This window comes from Tetrao urogallus (genome assembly GCF_951394365.1).
Source record: "Tetrao urogallus genome assembly, chromosome: 1".
Taxonomy (NCBI): Eukaryota; Metazoa; Chordata; class Aves; order Galliformes; family Phasianidae; genus Tetrao; species Tetrao urogallus.
The window spans coordinates 138,223,743-138,241,526 of record NC_136813.1 but is presented as its reverse complement, the minus strand read 5'-3'; the positions used below and the strand labels follow the sequence as shown (position 1 = coordinate 138,241,526).

Genomic DNA, 17,784 nt, shown 5'->3' with positions numbered 1-17,784 from the left:
TCAGCACTGGCGTGGCTGCACCTCAAGTACTGTCCTCAGCTTTGGGCCCCTCACTACAAGAAAGACATTGAGGACCTGAAGCATGTCCAGAGAAGGGCAACAGAGCTGTGAGGGATCTGGAGCACAAGTCTGATGGGGAGTGTGGAGAAGAGGAGCTCAGGGGAGACCTTATTGCTCTCTACACCAACCTGAAAGGAGGTTGTGGTGAAGTGGAGATTGGCCTCTTCTCCCAGGTAACTGACAGGACAAGAGGAGATGGCTTTAAGTTGATCAGGAAGTTTCAGGTTGGATATTAGGAAATATTTCTTCTCAGCAAGAGCGGTGCTGCAGTGGCACAGGCTGCCCAGGGAGGTGGTGCAGTCACCGTCCTGGAGGTGTTCAGGAGCCGTGTGGATGTGGCACTGAGGGATGTGGGCAGGGGGCATGGGGGGGATGGGATGGTTGGACTGGATGGTCTTTTTCTACCTTTATGATACTATGATTCTCACCTGGGTATTAAAATAATTTGTTAAGAGCAGTGTAGGGAGTGACCCGTAACTCAGGGGAGGATATCTTGAATCTTTGGGTTTGCAGGTATTTTGCAGTCATGAGAAGCTGTTGTTTAACAGATTTTTGTTCCCATCCCACTGCTAAGGCAGTACTACTGTGTGGGGGGAGTAGTTCTCACTGTGTGATTATGTTTATAGAGTGTGTGCGTGTGGAGGTGTTTGCTCTGCCCTCCATCTGTGTGTGCTCTGCTGTTCTTACTGTCTGATCTGTTGTATACTGTTGTCTTTTGCATAATGAAAAGCTTCACTTGAGTTGCAAAATTTTTCCTCTGTTGTGCAAAACAATGTTTTATAGTGGTACTAGATAAAGAAGGACTGGTGGTTTGTTTGTTTTTCTTTTAAAGTACTAGTTACTGTAAACTACTGAAGAGTCCTGTTCTGCCTCAGCCACAGACGCATTTGGAAGATTCTTGGATCAGAATGAAGGTTCTGAGTTCCCTGATGAGGTCATCCATAGAAATTGAGATCCCAGACTGCTTGATAGCTTTTTAATTTGGTGGTTTTCAGCAAAAGCATAGGTTCATTGAGGTGTCAGTTTGTACTTCAGTCACTTTTAGATGCAATGCTTGAGGAGTATTGTATTTTATTATTAATTTTTTTTTGCCTCAGAGAAGTATGAAATGCAGTCAGATTATCTTCTACTAAACATATTTTTTTTCTGCAAAGACTTCATCAAACTCTGCTGGCAAGGAAGAGAGGGTTTGTCTGTGCTGCCTCCCTTTGCGCTTTGGTGCATCTTTTCTGTTCATATGGAGCTGGAAAGTTGTGTTGATTTGCTGTGGAGGAGGGGGAATTTCATGTAAACTTGCACCTGGGTGGCAGCTGAGCCACATCTGTTTGCATGTGGATAAAGAACAACTTCAAGATGTTCCACTTCTTTCTTGGCTGCTTGTGGAACCCTGGTGTGCAAAGTGAGCTTGCACGTACGTAGACACCCACTTTATGTGCTTTGTGGTAGCTGTATTATTTTTCTCTTAGTACCGCCTTTTCTATGATTGTGAAACGTTGCCTTCAACCTTACTGCAGTAGGAAAGGCTGCTGTGACTTAAAATTTGTATTTCTTAATCTTTTCTCTGTTTTAGTTTTTCATGTCGTATAAACACCTTCAATACTGAAAATTCACAAGCATGCATTTTAAATGCTGAGAGATGCTTGGGATCTTTCCCAGTAAGATGAACGCCTTTGGGAAAGGGCTGCCTGTCCTGCTCTTGCTCTTTGCCCCTCATGCAGCCCCAACACATGCTAACTGGATAGAGCATTGCATACATGTGCAGTAGCAAGCAGCCTCTGAGAGCTGCTGCGGCCCTGTTGAGGAGCAGGACCCCCAGCCCTATCTTTGCCCTGACATCACTGTGCTGACATGGTTGCTGATGAGCATGATGAGCTGATGCAGCTCAGTCTGTGCTCAGTGTCTCCTGGAGGAGGAAGGAGACGGCTTTTCAGCTGCCAGTGCTGTGTGACTGGTATTTTCCTACAGGCTAGACACCTAAGAAATTAGTCACAGGCTTACACAAGAGAGACGTGGGTATTTTTTATAGTGATCTAATATGTACACGGCCTTTTTGACTGAAGCTGGGCTAAATGCTGTTAAATAAAGAACTTATTAAGTGTTAAGCTGTGTGAGAAAGAGTTGACGATTTATTCACTTACATTTGCACCTATCATCCTCTTTACTCTTGGGTGGTCTTATCCCACACTACATTCTGTTAATACAGTTTCAGACTTTACAGTTCTCAAACAAAAATCTGAATCATGGTGAATGGCAGAAATTTTGTTGAAAGCTTCCTTGAGATGTGACATGGTATCCTGGGTTCCATCAGAAGAAGGGTGGCCAACAGGGACATGACTGTCCCCCTCTACCCTGCCCTTGTGAGTCCCCATCTGGAGTACTGTGTCCAGGCCTGGGGCTCCCAGTACAGAAAAGATGTGGAGCTGTTGGAGAGGGTCCAGAGGTGGGCCTCAAAGATGATCAGAGTGCTGGAGCACTAGAGAAGAGAAGACTGTGAGGAGACCTCAGTGCAGCCTTCCAGTATTTAAAAAGGGATTATAAACAGGAGGGGACTTCTTACGAGGGTAGACAATGGTAGGAGGACAAGGGGGAATGGTTTTAAGCTCAAGGAGGGAAGGTTTAGATTGGATGTCAGGGGAAAGTTCTTTACAGAGAGAATGATGAGGTACTGGCACAAGCTGACTAGAGAGTTTGTGGATGCCCCGTTCCTGGAGGTGTTCAAGGCCAGGTTGGATGGGGCCCTGGGCAGCCTGGTCTGGTACTAGATCTGAAGGTTGGTGGCACTGCCTGTGGTGGGGGAGTTGGACCTTGATGATCCTTGGGGTCCCTTCCAACCCAAGCCATTCTATGATTCTATGACGCATTAGTCAGCCCAAAGTTAGAGAGCCATCTAATCAGTTTGTAGCTAAAATTTTAATTTGGGAGCTGTTATCTAGTCAAGGGTTTATTCATAATACTTGGAATGTGTGTAGCATTGGCTGCTGGTCTACCATAGCGCCTCTGTTTTCTCCTTGCTTAAAAAGGAGAGACACTAAAACTTGATGATGTAGATCCTTGCATTTATTTACAGGATATATATTTTTAAATGATTTTTGTGTTGAACTACTTTTCTGGCGCTTTCTAGTGTTTTCAAACTCTATTAGGCTTTACTTAGTTTCTCAACAAAACTAACATTTCTATTCACAAGTTTTTATTTGATTACAAGTAAAGACTATGGTTTGTTTGTTTTTTTTCCTCTTTTGTTATGCCTGTACCTATCACTTGTAATTGAAGATCTCTGTAAGACAGGAAGCTAACTATGCTTTCACAGATACTGATAGTTGTGGCAGTGTACCACTGCCATATTTTATTTATTTTATTTTATTTGTGGTATACTGCCACATTTTACTAACAGGGTGCAGAAAAGTGATGTGACTTTTATAGAATTTGCAAATTGATCAGTGGCAGAGCTGAAATTACATCTCAGGTCCTGCATTTATAATAGTGTGTATATATATAAACTTATTTTTATGTATTCACATATGTATATGTATTTAACTGCAAATTTGTTGTTTTGCTTTATTATATAGAGTATATAGAGTGTAACAAGTTTTCTCTCCAACACTGCAAGTTTTGAGTGAATGAAAACTGTATTTCTCTAATTGCTTTCTAGAAAAATGGCCAGCCTAGTTCCTGGGCTATGTACATCTGTGGCTTTCTGGCAATTTGACATGGTATACTTTATCCTCAAAGAAGTCTACAGACTGCAACAGCCATTTGCTGCTGGGAATTCACCACATTCAGCCAGTATTGTGATGCACGGCCATGCTTCCGTAAATGCAGCGTTAGGGCTCCTTGTGTCCAGTGACAGGTTTTGATGCTGGTCGATGTCATTCAGCCTCCAGCCTGTTTCGGTGGGTGGCAGAAGCAGCAGAGTTCACCATCCAGCGCACATTAGCATGTTGCTTTTCTGAATGTCTTTGTCTGGATGAAAGCATAGTCCTGGTGCCATCTGTGGATCATGTGATCATTTCCACCAGTGTTCTTTTTCCCTCCTCTTTGCTGTAGCTTAGCATCGCAGCTTGGCTTCCCAAGCTATCCTTTTTTATAACGTTGTTTACCAGCTTTGTGGAGTGTGCCTTGCCTGCTTGTCATCCTGTCACCATTGCCTGGCTCAATGGCAGCACGCTTGCTGGATGGTGAGTCTGTCACCCAACAACAACAGCTGTGCGAGCAAACAAGTCAGCATTGATATTAATCAATAGCTTTGTGCAGTCACGGCATTAAAGTACAGCAGAACATGTGCAGTCTGTCAGCCCCTTTGTCCCGCAGCATAGCAGATCAGCTGCTTTGCAGCGATGAGGATGTGATTGCCATGCGTTGTGCCTTCGCCTCCTTCAGAGCACGGTGCTGCTCCTCTTTGTGAGCTCTCTGGCTGCTCCCTGGCACATCTGCTGCACGTCCCATCTGTGCCCGAGTGGTGAGTAGCTCTGACGAGCGGTAGTCAAGTAGTGTACTGTCTGTCATCTTCAGCAGAAAAACAATCATTTGTATTAGTAATGGCATGTCATTAGTACTCCCTGCTTCTAAAAAGCCAGCCGAAGCAACTAACATAGAACACAGGCTTGCAAACTTGCCAGGGAGTTTTTGTTTCAAAATCTTATATCTCTCATTTCAAGTAATCAGCACTCTTACCTTGTCTCTTAGCTTTTCTAAGTTCTCTGTGCTCTGGCAGTAGTTTTTGTTTTCCTTAAAAACAAACAAATAAACAAAATCCCACCATGTTTTACTCTGAAGTTGTTTTCCTGTGTCTTTCAAAGAAAAACACAGATTCTCAACAAAAGTCTAGCTGTAAAGTCAGAGTGAATTTAAAGCCAGAGTTGCCCTTGCATTATGCATGTCTCTTGAATTGTTATCAGTGCAACTATGGGTTGATATTTGGACTGGATGATCTTGGTGGTCTTTTCCAACCTTGATGATGCTGTAATTCTAACTAGCTCTACGGAAATCTTTGTGGCTTGTAGTCACTTCCAGCAGGATTTTGCCTTGTCAAATAGAGCAAAGATAATAGCGGCTCTCTGTGGGTGAAGGAAGATGAAAGTGCACAGCATGGGTGTGTGTAGACAGTGCAGTTGTTTCGTCTGCAGAATCAGCTTATCTATCATCACCTGTAGCTTTTTGCAGATCAGAAGTGCTCTTAGTAATCAGAATGTGGGCACCTTTGCCAGTCATATTAAGCATCTTGTGGAGTAATGTCGTGTGTACTGTGCATTCTGTCTTTAGAGGTTATTAATGCTGGGGGTTACAGCATGAAACCATGATGTACAAGGAAATCTTTATTAGTGCATTTGCTTATAATTTGGAATTCATTTTAAGCAATCACTAGGTATCCAAAGTCTGTCAAAAATGGGCAGTATTTCACAGCATTTTACCTAGAAGGACTGATGGCATACCTTTATGCGTACTGGGAGAGAAGTGATTCATTTTGACAGTGCGTGTTTTATGGTCTTGTGATTCTTTTCCTTTAGTAACACCCTGCTTGCTCAAAACATCAGAAAGGCAAAAACTAAAGTCGAGGGAAGGAATGAGGTCAGGAAGAGCTTCAACGGAGAGAAAACATAGGACACCTTTCTGTCAGCAAGGGGGGCTGGTATCACAAGCCCCTGCAGGGGGATCTCTGCTTTGGTCCTTGCCTCTCGGGGACTGCTTTTGCTGTTGCTCATGTTACTTACTTCTGAAAGCCATTATTCAGAGCGGCTGTGCTGCATTGCATTCCAGCAGCAGAGCCCAGAGGAAGAAGTCAAGGATGTACTTGTGTATTTGTCCTGCACAGCTTTTGCAAGAGTGGCCTGTGTTGTTTTTATTAACTTTTTGTTTATTTATCTATTTTTTACTTGAGAGCTTTCTAAGGCAATTTCTTTCATCACACTACAAGCGTCATGTAGCTAGCAGTACTTGCAGTGAGTTGCAGGAGGAAAAAATGGTCTACTTAAGAGAATGATAACTGTTACACTGTAAAATATTGCACATGGAATCTGTAAAATGAAGCATATTATCACAGCAGTACTATTTGAATAGAGTTGGTTAGTGTTACAGTGGCATTAGCTGTGTGTGTTAATTCTTATAATTGTGCTTCTCAGATCAGCAGGTTCAGAACTTACCAAGTCAGTGTGTCAACGCTTGAAAAATTGTGTCGGGGAATTTAGCAGACAGGGGCAGAGGGGGTGATGGCAGCAGTTTATCACTTTTGGAAAGTGCTGTTGAATTGGCAACAGTGTGTAACAGATAGGTGAACTGCTCCTGCAAAGGTCTGCTGTGGACTACCGAGATCAAGGCATGCTATGAGGGCTTGCTAATGTAGCTACACTTCAGAGATCTACTGTATCACCATCAGGCTACTGTGTACACTAGCTTTTATTCTCAGCTGTTCCCTAGTGGTTTAATTGGTTGGGATTCCCACCCCCCAGCAGCTTTTTCAGCGTGTGCTGTCAGTAAGCTCCAGTATGAAAACAGTAATGCTAGGAAAACAGGATGATGGGGGGGATAGCTGAAGTAAGAATGAAACCTTTGTGTGTACCCTAGAAAAAATGTCCGGGGGCAATTTTCTGTGATTTCCTTGAACATTCGACTCTGAAGGCTAGTAATCCCATCTAGACATTTCAGAGAAATATTCAATAATAAATCTTTTCTTTGTAAAACACATCCATGGCTGGAAAAAGTTTGTATGCACATCTTTTGTGCAATCCAAGAATACTTTTGCAAGAGCGGAAAATATAGTCAAGTTGTGCAATTGATACATGATTTTTTGCAAGAATCTTGTTAAAAAGTCTGTTGAAATCACAGCTTTTCCTCCTTCTTGCTTGAGCTCAGTCCTGCAAGCTGAAGAAGTGAAAGTTTTGTAAACAAAGAAGTCCTACAGCAGGATGCGAATGAAGATGGCAATTGTGTAATGAAGCAATTTGCCACAACTGTTTACAGGCCAAAATGAGATTAACAGCAGGCAATGTAAACATAACTGCTGGACATGGTTTATGTCAGCAAATACTTGCATGTGGTTCCTGACTCATATGAAGGGAACCCCTCTTCATCTCTCATCAGTAGCAGTATCATTTATTTCTGATACTTCCTGGAGCTGGTCCTTGGAAGAGAACAGATCTGCTAGTGAGCCTAATAAGAAATAGTAAAACTGGAGGAAATGAGGTGATGCTAGCAGAAGGCAGAAGAGCTAAACTTAGTCCCTGAAGGTACACAAAATTTTTATCTGTATTGTACCTTATTACCCTTTCTGACTGCTTACTCTGGGAGCACATTAGCTGACCTGCAGTAACCTTGTGAGAGGGAGCTGCTCTCCATTCTGCAGGCTCACTGAGGTGCTGCTGTCAAGGGACAAGTGAGAGGAGCTCCTGTCATCCCACTCATTTAAAGGGAATGGGGTTTCAGAGAAGAATTTAATACTTTTTCAAGCACTGGGCAGTTTTGTCTGTAGCCTTGAATTCTGAATAGAATTCTGGAAGGTTTGCTTCTTCCAGTCTTACTGCTTAAGCTAACCTGCTTTTGTTTGTTTTTCTTTCTCTTTTTATTTAGATGAGATATCCTTGGAGAAGCGAAATTTTTCCTTTTTCTCAATGGACTCAAAGGTGCACCAAAGCATATCAGGCAGCAGAACACAAATGGCCTTAGCAAAAAGTACTTTGGAGTCCCCAGAAAGTAATTTTCTTCAAACGCTTTTATCATCAGTTACCGCTCCCATCGATGTGACTTCATTTAACCAAGAAGAAACGGTCAGAATTTCGGAAGGGAGAAGTACACCGTTGATAGATTTCTCCGTAACAAGCAATGAGGCATTCTTAAGTGACGACAAATTTATTAACCCATTTCCAAAGGTACTGTGGACTCCTCCACTGAAGTCCTCTGCAATTTTAACAGATCATCACTCAGTTAATACAGTAGAGCTACCAAGAGAAACATTAGAAACTCCGTTACTAACACCTTCATTATCTGTCTTTTCTTCACCATACGATATCTTGAGAACAGCACAGCAAAAGACTCCACTGAGTGCTGTCCTTGATTACATTACCAGTCTCACAGAGTTGGAGCCTTTTGTACCAGACAGTGGAATACTGACTGCAAGCAGCCACTTGCCATTGCACCCTTCAGATACAGGTATTTATTTCACTCCCGTTCCTTCCGAGAAGGCGGATGCAATGTGGGAAAACATAAACAGAAGTGTAACATCTCTTCCTTCTGGGGCCACTTCAGAGGGGTCACCTGTCCATCTCAAGTTGCTGGGTGAAAATAGCCGTGCTGCAGCAGGTGCTACAGCACAAAGTGGTGACATTTACACCAGTCTGAGTAGCAGGGCAACAGAAGCTGTCAGTGTAAGGACTGACCCTGCTCCAAGTATTCCCTGGGCCACAGTTGCTGCAACAGCCAGTGCTGATTCTGCTTTGTTTTCCATCAGTCTTCCATTTGCAGCTTTCCCAGGTCACTCAGCTGCCATGTCCACCTACTCTGATACAGTTTTCAATGCCGGCTTGTTTACACAGAAATTCTCTAGTACAGCACCAAATTTGCCTGCTGATTCAGAAATACCGAGTCAATCTGAGCTTGATAGCGAGCTCATAAGCCCAGTGCCTTTCACGAGATCGTACAGTTCGTGTTTATATTGTGACTCCATTTCTCTTCTGCCGGAAGCAGGATTTTCCCCAGAACACGATGTGGGCTCAGGTGATTATGTTGAAACTCTGTCATTCACAGCCTCTGAAGTACAAGGCGTAACTCCGTTTACAACTGTAATTGCCGACAAATATGAGTTAGAAGAGCCTACACCTGAGATATATGATACTTCTTTTCCATCAAGACCAGTTGTTTCATTTTCTTCAAGATTTGCAGAAATCCCTGCTTCGAGTTTGTTTTTATTGAGCACTGTGGACACTGCTCTTGATGACAGAAAACCTGCAAGCTCTCCTTACCATGAGCTGCCCAATGAGACCTCACTGGACATCTCTGCTGTCCAGTTTTCTCTGCCTGTCACAGGAACTGTGTCACTGGCACCAAACACTCGTGTAGAGCATCCCACTACCAGCACTGTTCTGTTGGAGTCTGTGACCATCGTGAGCCACCCGGTTGCATCACTTGCAGTCAGCTCCACAACTTGGCATGAGTCGCCAGAACTTAAGCCATCAGAATCCGTATTTTTATTTGATAAGACATCTACAGGGGAAGAGCTGTCTTTAAATATTTCAGATTTTTCATCCAATCTTTTATCAACACCATTTCTGATTGAACCTAGCTACTTACTTTTGTCATCAGCTGTGCTAACTTCTCACTCTGTCACGCAGAGTGATTTCTCAACACCATTACCTCAGACCTTGTTGAGTGGAACACCAGTACTTTCTGAGGATGTTTCCAGCTGGGACTTAGCTACCGCTGTCAGCTCTGCCACTGACTCCGAGGCGTCTTTGTTCTCTGTCGGGCAAACCTCATACTTTTATTCAAATACATCCTCTGTTCCAAGTGCACATGTACCTGAAATAATGCCATCATCAAGTTTTCTTTCCAACTCGTCTGTGTTTCTGGAAGCACCATCAGTATTGCCGGGGGGATCCGAAGCCGTGTTTACCTCAGCTGTACCAGGAGCTACCTCTCAGTTAGAGCCTTCCCCTTCCTCCTTGCGGTCCGTGGCTCCCACCCTGGTGCTGCCCGCTTCTGACACCGGGCCTCTTAGAAGCAGCGTCCTGCTTGATGAGACAAATCTGATCTCTGTGTTTACTACCTTCCCAACAACTCCTGTCTTAAATGTGTCTTCATCTCTACTCTCAACTGGTCTGGCTTCGGATGAGGATATTGGTGCTACAGTTAAGACCACGTTGCTTTTAACATCGCTCAGCGAGAGCAGCACTCACACAACAGCCCTTATGACCGCAGACCCTGGCGGCCCGACGCAGCATGCTGATGCCAGCAGCATTCTCCCCTCTCCTACAGAATCTTCATCTGTGACCACATTGTTTGTTCCCACACAATTTCCCTTGACTTCCCTCCCTCCCACGGGATACGACGTTCCAACGGGAGCCAGTGATGTTGACACATCAGTTGCTGCCAGCACCATCCCCACCACCACTACCACCAGCACCACAAGCAGGTCCGGTGTTTCCTCCTCCCCTCCTCTGGTCACCTCCACTCGCCCCGGAGCCGCCGTCCTCCCCTCTGCCACCAGCACCACCAGGCAGCCCTACGTCTGTGACATCGCGATTCCTGATGCGTACCTCGTCACTGCTGGTGAGAGGCCACCAATGTCTTTGTTTCATTTTCAGAAACCACTGTGTTGTGAGCTCATAGTTAAACTGCAGGTGTTGAGTTGGCTACTTGTGTAAATCAGAGAAATGTGTAAAATTTAGTCAAATAGCTGTAAATCCATGGATCTTTTCAATATAGAAGAATTCACTTGAAGGGAAATTGCTAGGCCAGTGAATTACCTGGCAGAGTGAATGAAGCTGTGTTTTAACACTGCTGATGTGTATATATAAGTAAGTATATTTGAGGCTACTTTTTAATTTGATTGCTTGAAAACAAATATTATTCTTATAATAACATTCTGCAAATGATTGTTCTGAATTTCTCCTTGAGATTGACACTGTTGCAAATAGCCCAGGTGTGAGATAATATTTTAATATGAAAGAGGAAATTTGGCTTAAAGAATGTTTGGGATTTTGTTACTGTTTTATCATTTTACTCTACCAGCTTATGTTTGTATTTTCCCCCATCTCCTGCTTGCTTCAATTGGACTTGGCATGGTTTTAACCAGAAGAAAATACATTAGTGTGTTTCAGAACCAATTGTCTCAGCATGTGTTTTTGCTTTTTTGGTGTTTTCCTACCTCCTCCTGGCTTGCACCAGAGAACTAACCAAGGGCAACTGTAGAAATGCTGCATACTCTGTGGTAATCAACGCATTTTGCCCTTTAGTTTTGTTGTAATGTGGAAAGCAAAGTGATAATTATCTTATTCTCCAGAAATGAAGGTGTGCTGACTGCTGGCAAGAAGGAAGATTTATTTTAACCTATAATTTGGGCAGTTCTGTAGGCAGTTTACTGACAGAAAATAGATGCAGAATGGCAGTGTAACACTTCTCAGTTGTTTCCTTGTCCTCAGTTACAGTCTCAAGCAGACATAGCATCTGTAAGGGTGTGGGGATTTTGTAGCAGTTTCTTAGTGGATATCCCTTTCACTAACCCAAGTTTGTTTACTTCTATTTAAGAGAAAAGTAGATGCATATTTGCTGTGGCTTTTTTCTGACTTCATCTGCATTCCATGCATTGCCTACAAAAGTTAAACTGTGTTATGACAGCAGTCTCATTGTGGTGTGCAGGCCAGACCGATTTCTGCAAGTTTCAGACCCTATTTGAATGCTTGGGTGACTCTTAAGAGGGTTCCTTGACTAGAATACTAAAGACATTAGGTATTGACAAAAATTAGAGGAAATAAACCTGTAGTTTCTTAAACTGTATTCAGTTTAAGTTGCTTTTTAGGATATATTCATACCTTTGCCTGTTTCCTTGTCTTACTTGTCTGACACAGTTGATCTCATTGTCTGCTTTTTCATGCATCACACTATTGAAAATGCAGCTTTGAGATGAAGCCCAAGAGGTGAAGCTAAAGTATACTTACTGACTGACATTAATTTCCAGTGCTGGCCCGAAGAGCTGTTCTCCAAAACGTCAGTGAATCCATCAGAGAAGTGCTCAGAGCTCAGTTCAGGCGATCAGTAGAGCTAGAGGTAAGTGGCATGAAGTGTGTACAAGCACTCTTTGATTAATGTAGTACAATAGTGGTTTTAGTTCACAGGCTAAACTAGTTATTTAAAAATAACGCTTCTGATGCTAAACCACAGTGAGGTTTATTTCAACTTAAACATTAACCTTTTGTTTTAATGCGTGTATGACATCCAACTTTTTTTTTTTTTTTTAACTTTTAGAATGTAATTTATTTTCTAAGGCAGACTTTTCTTGCTTTTGCCATAGCTGAGCAAGCAGTTTCCTGACTCCGCTTCTCACCTGCTCTGACTTGTGAGATGAAACTGAGCTGAAAAGCTTTTACTGTACTAAAGTATGTTTTGCTTCTCCTGCTAGTTGTTTATATGCTTTATGCCTTAAGCAAAGCAAGCCCTTCTCCACTGCCTTGTGCTGTTTTATCTTGTAACTGAGGTCATCAGCAATTACAGAGAAAGTGGTGGAATCTCATATGCACAGGGTTTGGCAGATGAGAAAGGCAGGGAAAAAAACAGATGTGCAATGGTAGGATATTCTTTTTAAGCCTTGAAATAGGTGTGATTGGAATTTCCCCACTCCTCGCCTTCCTCTACTCACAGAGTAAGAAATTTCTGCTCTCCCATTTTTGTTATTTAATTCTTCCTCTCCGTTGATGTTCAAGGAATCGTCTTTGAGCAGTATTTCCATGAGTGCCCACTGAGGTGAGATTTCATACTCTTCACCCCCCTCTTCTTTGAGCGCCCTCTGCCTGAGTGAAAAAACAATCACAGAGGTGGTTTCACATACTTCAGTACAGGTTATGAAATTGAACATCTTAATGAAGTTACATGTTCAGGTTCAGCTTCAATTGCAGCATGTCATTTCTGCGTTGGTCCAGCTGCAATAGCCCAGCACCAAGGCAGTACCTGGTTCTGTGCGTGGTTCCCTCAGGAAGTAGTTTGAGTAGAGGAGTAGATCTCTGTGCTCAGAGGGCTGAGTTGGTGGTGCCTTTAACTTCTGCTGGCTGGTCTGTGTGGGAAATAGTGTTTTTGACAGCTCCTTCCACAATCACGATACTCAGTAACTAAACAGCTCCTGTCTGTTGTTTGTGAACACGCCTCTCTTCTGCTCACTCAGGATAAGTGTGTTGTGAGTTTCTCCCAAATTTCAGCCACTGTGAGTTGCCACTGCAGATTTATGTTTCATTTGGGTCCTTTTCGCAATACTTCCTCATAAGCTTCTAAGGTTGTTTGTTGGTGTTTTGTTTTTTTGTTGTTGTTGTTTGTTTTTTTTTGTAAATAACGTATTTATCTTCTACGTTCTGAAATGCACCTTTAAATTTTGAAAACCAGCATAGTAAAGTAGAAGTTCGAGGTGACCAACTACACTGATATTCAGTGACCTTATACGCCTCAACAGTATGGAAGCATCTCAGTAATAGCGTGAATCAGATGAAGTGTGTTGGTAAATATCTGAAGGTTGAGTGAAGCAAACATTAGATATCTTCTTTCCACTTTAAATCATTTCATTTCATGCCCACTGTTGTCTTGCAGAGCTCTCACTAGGTCATTTTGGCTCTAGGGCTGCTTACTGGCAACTGCTTTTATAAGTAATGCAGTTAGTCCAGCTTCATTCTTAACATATTCTTTTTTTATCAAAAGGAGAAATCATCTCTGTGGAATCTTATATGCTGATTTTATGCTTGAATGCTGCTAGGTGTTCTTTTAGTGATGCCTTGGGTATAAGTATTTCTGCAGTAAATATAATCACCAGCAAATGCCTTCACCTCTAGCAGTGGAATACTAACAAAACTGTTATTTTAAATAAAGAGCTGTCTATAATATCAGCATGTTTTATGGTGATGCAGTGCAGAGTTTTAAACACAATTCTCCCATATTGCTAAACTTAATTAATAAAGCAGACGTGATTTTTGTTAGTCAAAAGTACCCAGGAAATGTGTGTACATTTGCAAGTTACGGTAAAGCAGTGCACTTTTTTAAGCTGCTTTTTAACTGTGTCTCCTATTACAGCTCACAGATGTTGTTCCCTTGCTGTGATGTAATGCCCAGTAAATCAGGAGACAGTCTTGTTAAATTTAACTTGGTAGTAATGTGTGCTTTAAAAATAAAATCCATGGCAACATTGGTTATAACTGCTACTCACTTTAAATGCAATCCAACTTTAGCACTGAAAGGAAAGTCATTTTTTTCCAGCTTTTTCACTTGAAACTTTGGCCTCTGATTGTTGTTTCAAACTCTCAGAGCTGCTAAATTTGAAGGGTGGGACAAAAAAAGAGAAGCAGGTTTAAGTCCTGTCTCATGAATAATCTTCTTCCAGTATTTTTCCTACCAAAATTCCTTACAGGAAAGTGATAGTAACCTAAAATTTGAAAGTTCTTTCCTTCCAATTGATTTCAGTGTATAGCATCTGCAGAAGGATAAGACCCTGTGGTTTGAACAAGAGCAGATTTTTTCAGCTTTCTCTAATGTAAGCTTTCTGGCACTTGAGTAAGATGCAGCGTTCAGTCAACATAGCTTTGTTGCATGGGGATATGAGAAGAAAAACAGTGTTGGCAGTGACTTGCTGGAAGCACCCCAGGTACCATTAAGTTCATACAGACAGAAGAAAGCTTTTTGCCAGCTTCATTTGTGGTAGGAAATTTTATCATGCAGTGTAATGTATACCTCAGTGACTTTGTTGCTACATTTATCTGGTGTTTTGGGCCAGGTTTCTGTAATCCAAAATTTGCAAACCTCTGCTTTGCAAGTAAGGAAATGAGTTCATTGTCTGGCAGTGAAATACTTTCTTCAAAGGTGCCACCTTGTGGGCTTGCACTGACTTCTGTCACATTCATTGCTGCTCAACACTGCTGAAACCATGGCTGTTATCGTTTAGGTGTGTGAAAATAGTGGGAGAATTGTTGCCTCTGGTTCCTAATGTGTGCAGGAGCAGAGTCTCTTTCATTTTTAAGACCTGTGAGCCTTTGTAGCTCGTCTTTAGGAAGTTAAATGCTCCCTGCAGACTGGTTACAGAATGCTTAATAAGGTGGTGGTGAGGAAATGGATTTTTTATGCCTTCTACCAGATGTTTACACAGCATAATACTGTGGTGTGTAGGTATGGGTTGGATGGTACCAAAGGTGCATCTAATCAAGCAGTTTAGCTGACAATAATCTATAGTAAATGCTTATGGAAAATCGTAAGATGTTAAGCATGCAATTATGTTTTCCCCAGTTACTAAGATAAGTTGGAACCTAAAAACTTGCCGTGTCAGAAGCGTTCTCTCTTGTCAGGGCAGCTTTGAGTAAGATAGACTGTATCCTAGAAACGATAGGGTTGTGTTAGCTGTCTGGCTTTGGGGAAGAGATGGCTCAGCTTGATGTGGTACATTGGCTCGTACTGAAAGTTTTTGCTTTTGCTGTGGGAATGGCTCAGAAGTGCATGTTGAGTTTAGAGGTGTTAAGGTAAGAAATTTTGTGGGTATTTAGTGTTAGAATTTGCGTTTGCTTGCTCTAATAGACAGAGCTCTAAAACTGTAGCTTAGTTAGCATGTTTGATAGCATCTCGCTGTCTTGGGAGCAGAGATAAAACCTCCAAGAGAGGAGATGGATGGATGCATGGATGGATGGATAGATGAGTTTGTGAAAAACAGCAACATGAGCCAGCTGAACAAACAATTCAGGGCAAGAATGTGACAAGAACATTTCTGGAGTCATCCTATATAGCAGTAAAACAGTACTCTTCTCCCACTCCTGTGCCACTGCTTTCTCAAATTTCCATTAGCGTATGGTTCTGTGTCAAAACCAAACAGAACCCATAGGCTAAATAAGGTCTGATTTGCTACCCTCTTAATTCTGGTGATGCACACATGTGCACTAAGAGATAGACCGAATGGCCTCACCAGTGTTGGTGGTTGTTCTTGATCACTTTCACATAGACCCAACTTAAACTTGGGAGACTCCAAAATGATGTCTGGTACCACTATGGCATTTATGGCCTGTATATTCACCTTCAGTTGCAGGGACAGAAAGTCTTGCTGCTCAAACATCATCATCATTCACTTTGAGAGTGGTGAGGTGCTGGAACAGGCTGCCCAGAGAGGCTGTGGATGCCCTGTCCCTAGAGGTGTTCAAGGCCAGATTGGGTGGGGCCCTGGGCAGCATTAAATGGGGAGGTTGGTGGCCCTGCCTGTGGCAGGGGGGTTGGAGATCCATGATCCTTGAGATCCTTTACGATCTGTGATTCTGTGAATCATTAGAGCTGTTCCAGAAGGAATTTTCATTCATGAATCAGGAGTTGTGAGTTGTTCTCGTATATCCTGCATAACTTTCCAAACTTCTCTGTGAATTACCTTGTAGTCATCATCGTGCTAACATGGCTGTATTATTTCTGGCATCTGAATTAAGTTGCTGAGATTGAACTTAAGACAACCCTGAAGTATCTCCAGTAGAAATAGTTATTGTTTGACCTACACTGGTTCTGATCCACCTACCTGAAAATGAGAGTTTAAAAAGTTCTTTTAAATTTCCATTACTGTGACATTACTTTTGCTCTTTTGCTGCAGTAAAGTGCAGAAGAAAAGTGTGAGTTCAGGTGAAAATGTCAATGAAAAATTTCAGGGGAGTTCCTAGTATAGGCTGCTTTCACTGCATCTGTGGCACACTGGAACAAGTCAGAGGCGCATGCAGCTGAGCTGGTTATCAGAAGCTTGCTTTCTTGTCTTCAGTACCTAACTATAGCCTATTACAATGCGCTGGCTCTTCTAAGCCACTCTTCCTCAGCGTATATGGCTTCAGAAAATCACCAGCAAATTGTTAGTAAGATTTGTAATTCTTTCTTTTTTTTTTTTTTGCTCTTTTAAGCAATCTCTTTTGCGAGTAATGGACAACTTTCTCTTTGTATGTCTTACCTGTTACAACTGCTGTTTTCTGTTTGACAAACTGAAGCTGCAGAGGTCATTTCATCCTGAGATAAAAGGATAAAATTTCAGATAAGGGAAACCGAGAAGAGCTGTGCATATTACTCATATCAAACAAATTTGTGTTCTGTGGGCCTAAATCCATTTATAAAAGCAGGATGCTGCATATATTTGTGGACTAAGAAGGAAAGAATAATGAGCAAGATACAAGCTTTTATTCTGTTGCTTAGGTAGCTGCTTTTGGTGAGTGTTAGCTCTTTGAAATGCATCGTGTTTCTAGAGGCAGGAAAGGGCTGCAGTTACCATTGTGTTTCAGTGTTGCAGAAATCCCATCACTGAGCTGTGAGTTACAATTTAAGTAGCAGAGTGCTTTTTCATAAGGCGTGTCTTTAAGCTGGACTATCTGAAAAACCCCTTCACCCGCTCAAAGCCTGCCAGATGCCAGCATCTCTTCATCTAAGAAGTGCACCTTTATAGCACCCCTCAAGTCTCTGGTTTAGATTATTTATTTGCGAGGCCATCATGTTGGATATCCCAAAATACTTCTGTGTGACTGCCTTGAGCAAATAAAGCAAAGGGCTGGGAGGGGGAGGGGGGGCAAAATAAAAGAAATAGGAAAAAAAATGCTGGGAAATGGGAAAAATAAGTGTCCTTGATACTGAGAGAGATTCCCATAGGGAGAGAATGCATTGCAATTTGTTTGAATAAATAAAAGCCTTCAGTTTGTTTTTACTTAGGTGACAGAATAATAACGTAATAAAAGCATCTGCATGGAAACATTTGCCTAGGCTCATATTTAGCTTTCAATTTCATTTTTTTTGCATGATGTCTAATGCTCCTCAGGGTTTTTGAGAAGTCTCAAAGTCACGCAATGCAATGGAAGAGGAAAATTGTAATTGTAACCGTGCCGAGAGATATTCTCCAGAATACGTGTGTGGGGGAAATATATCCATAAAACACAGGTTATGTGTATTTTGCTCCTTACACATCACATGTGAATATTATAGAATGCATTTGCTATGCAACATGGATCTGAAATGTGAAAGCTGTGCAAATGGTTCAGTAATAAACAGCAATTTGTACGG

General features: G+C 42.2%; 1 protein-coding gene across 1 annotated transcript in view; it reads left to right on the top strand.

Moving 5' to 3' along the window:
* KIAA1549 overlaps positions 1–17,784 on the top strand; it is a gene marked incomplete at its 5' end in the record, with an annotated part of 133,315 nt that overhangs the window by 54,810 nt on the left and 60,721 nt on the right. Inside the window, 2 exons of the mRNA XM_079538211.1 lie at positions 7,621–10,314; positions 11,723–11,811. Coding sequence (XP_079394337.1) covers positions 7,621–10,314; positions 11,723–11,811 — 2,783 coding nt within the window. The remainder of the gene's footprint in view (positions 1–7,620; positions 10,315–11,722; positions 11,812–17,784) is intronic.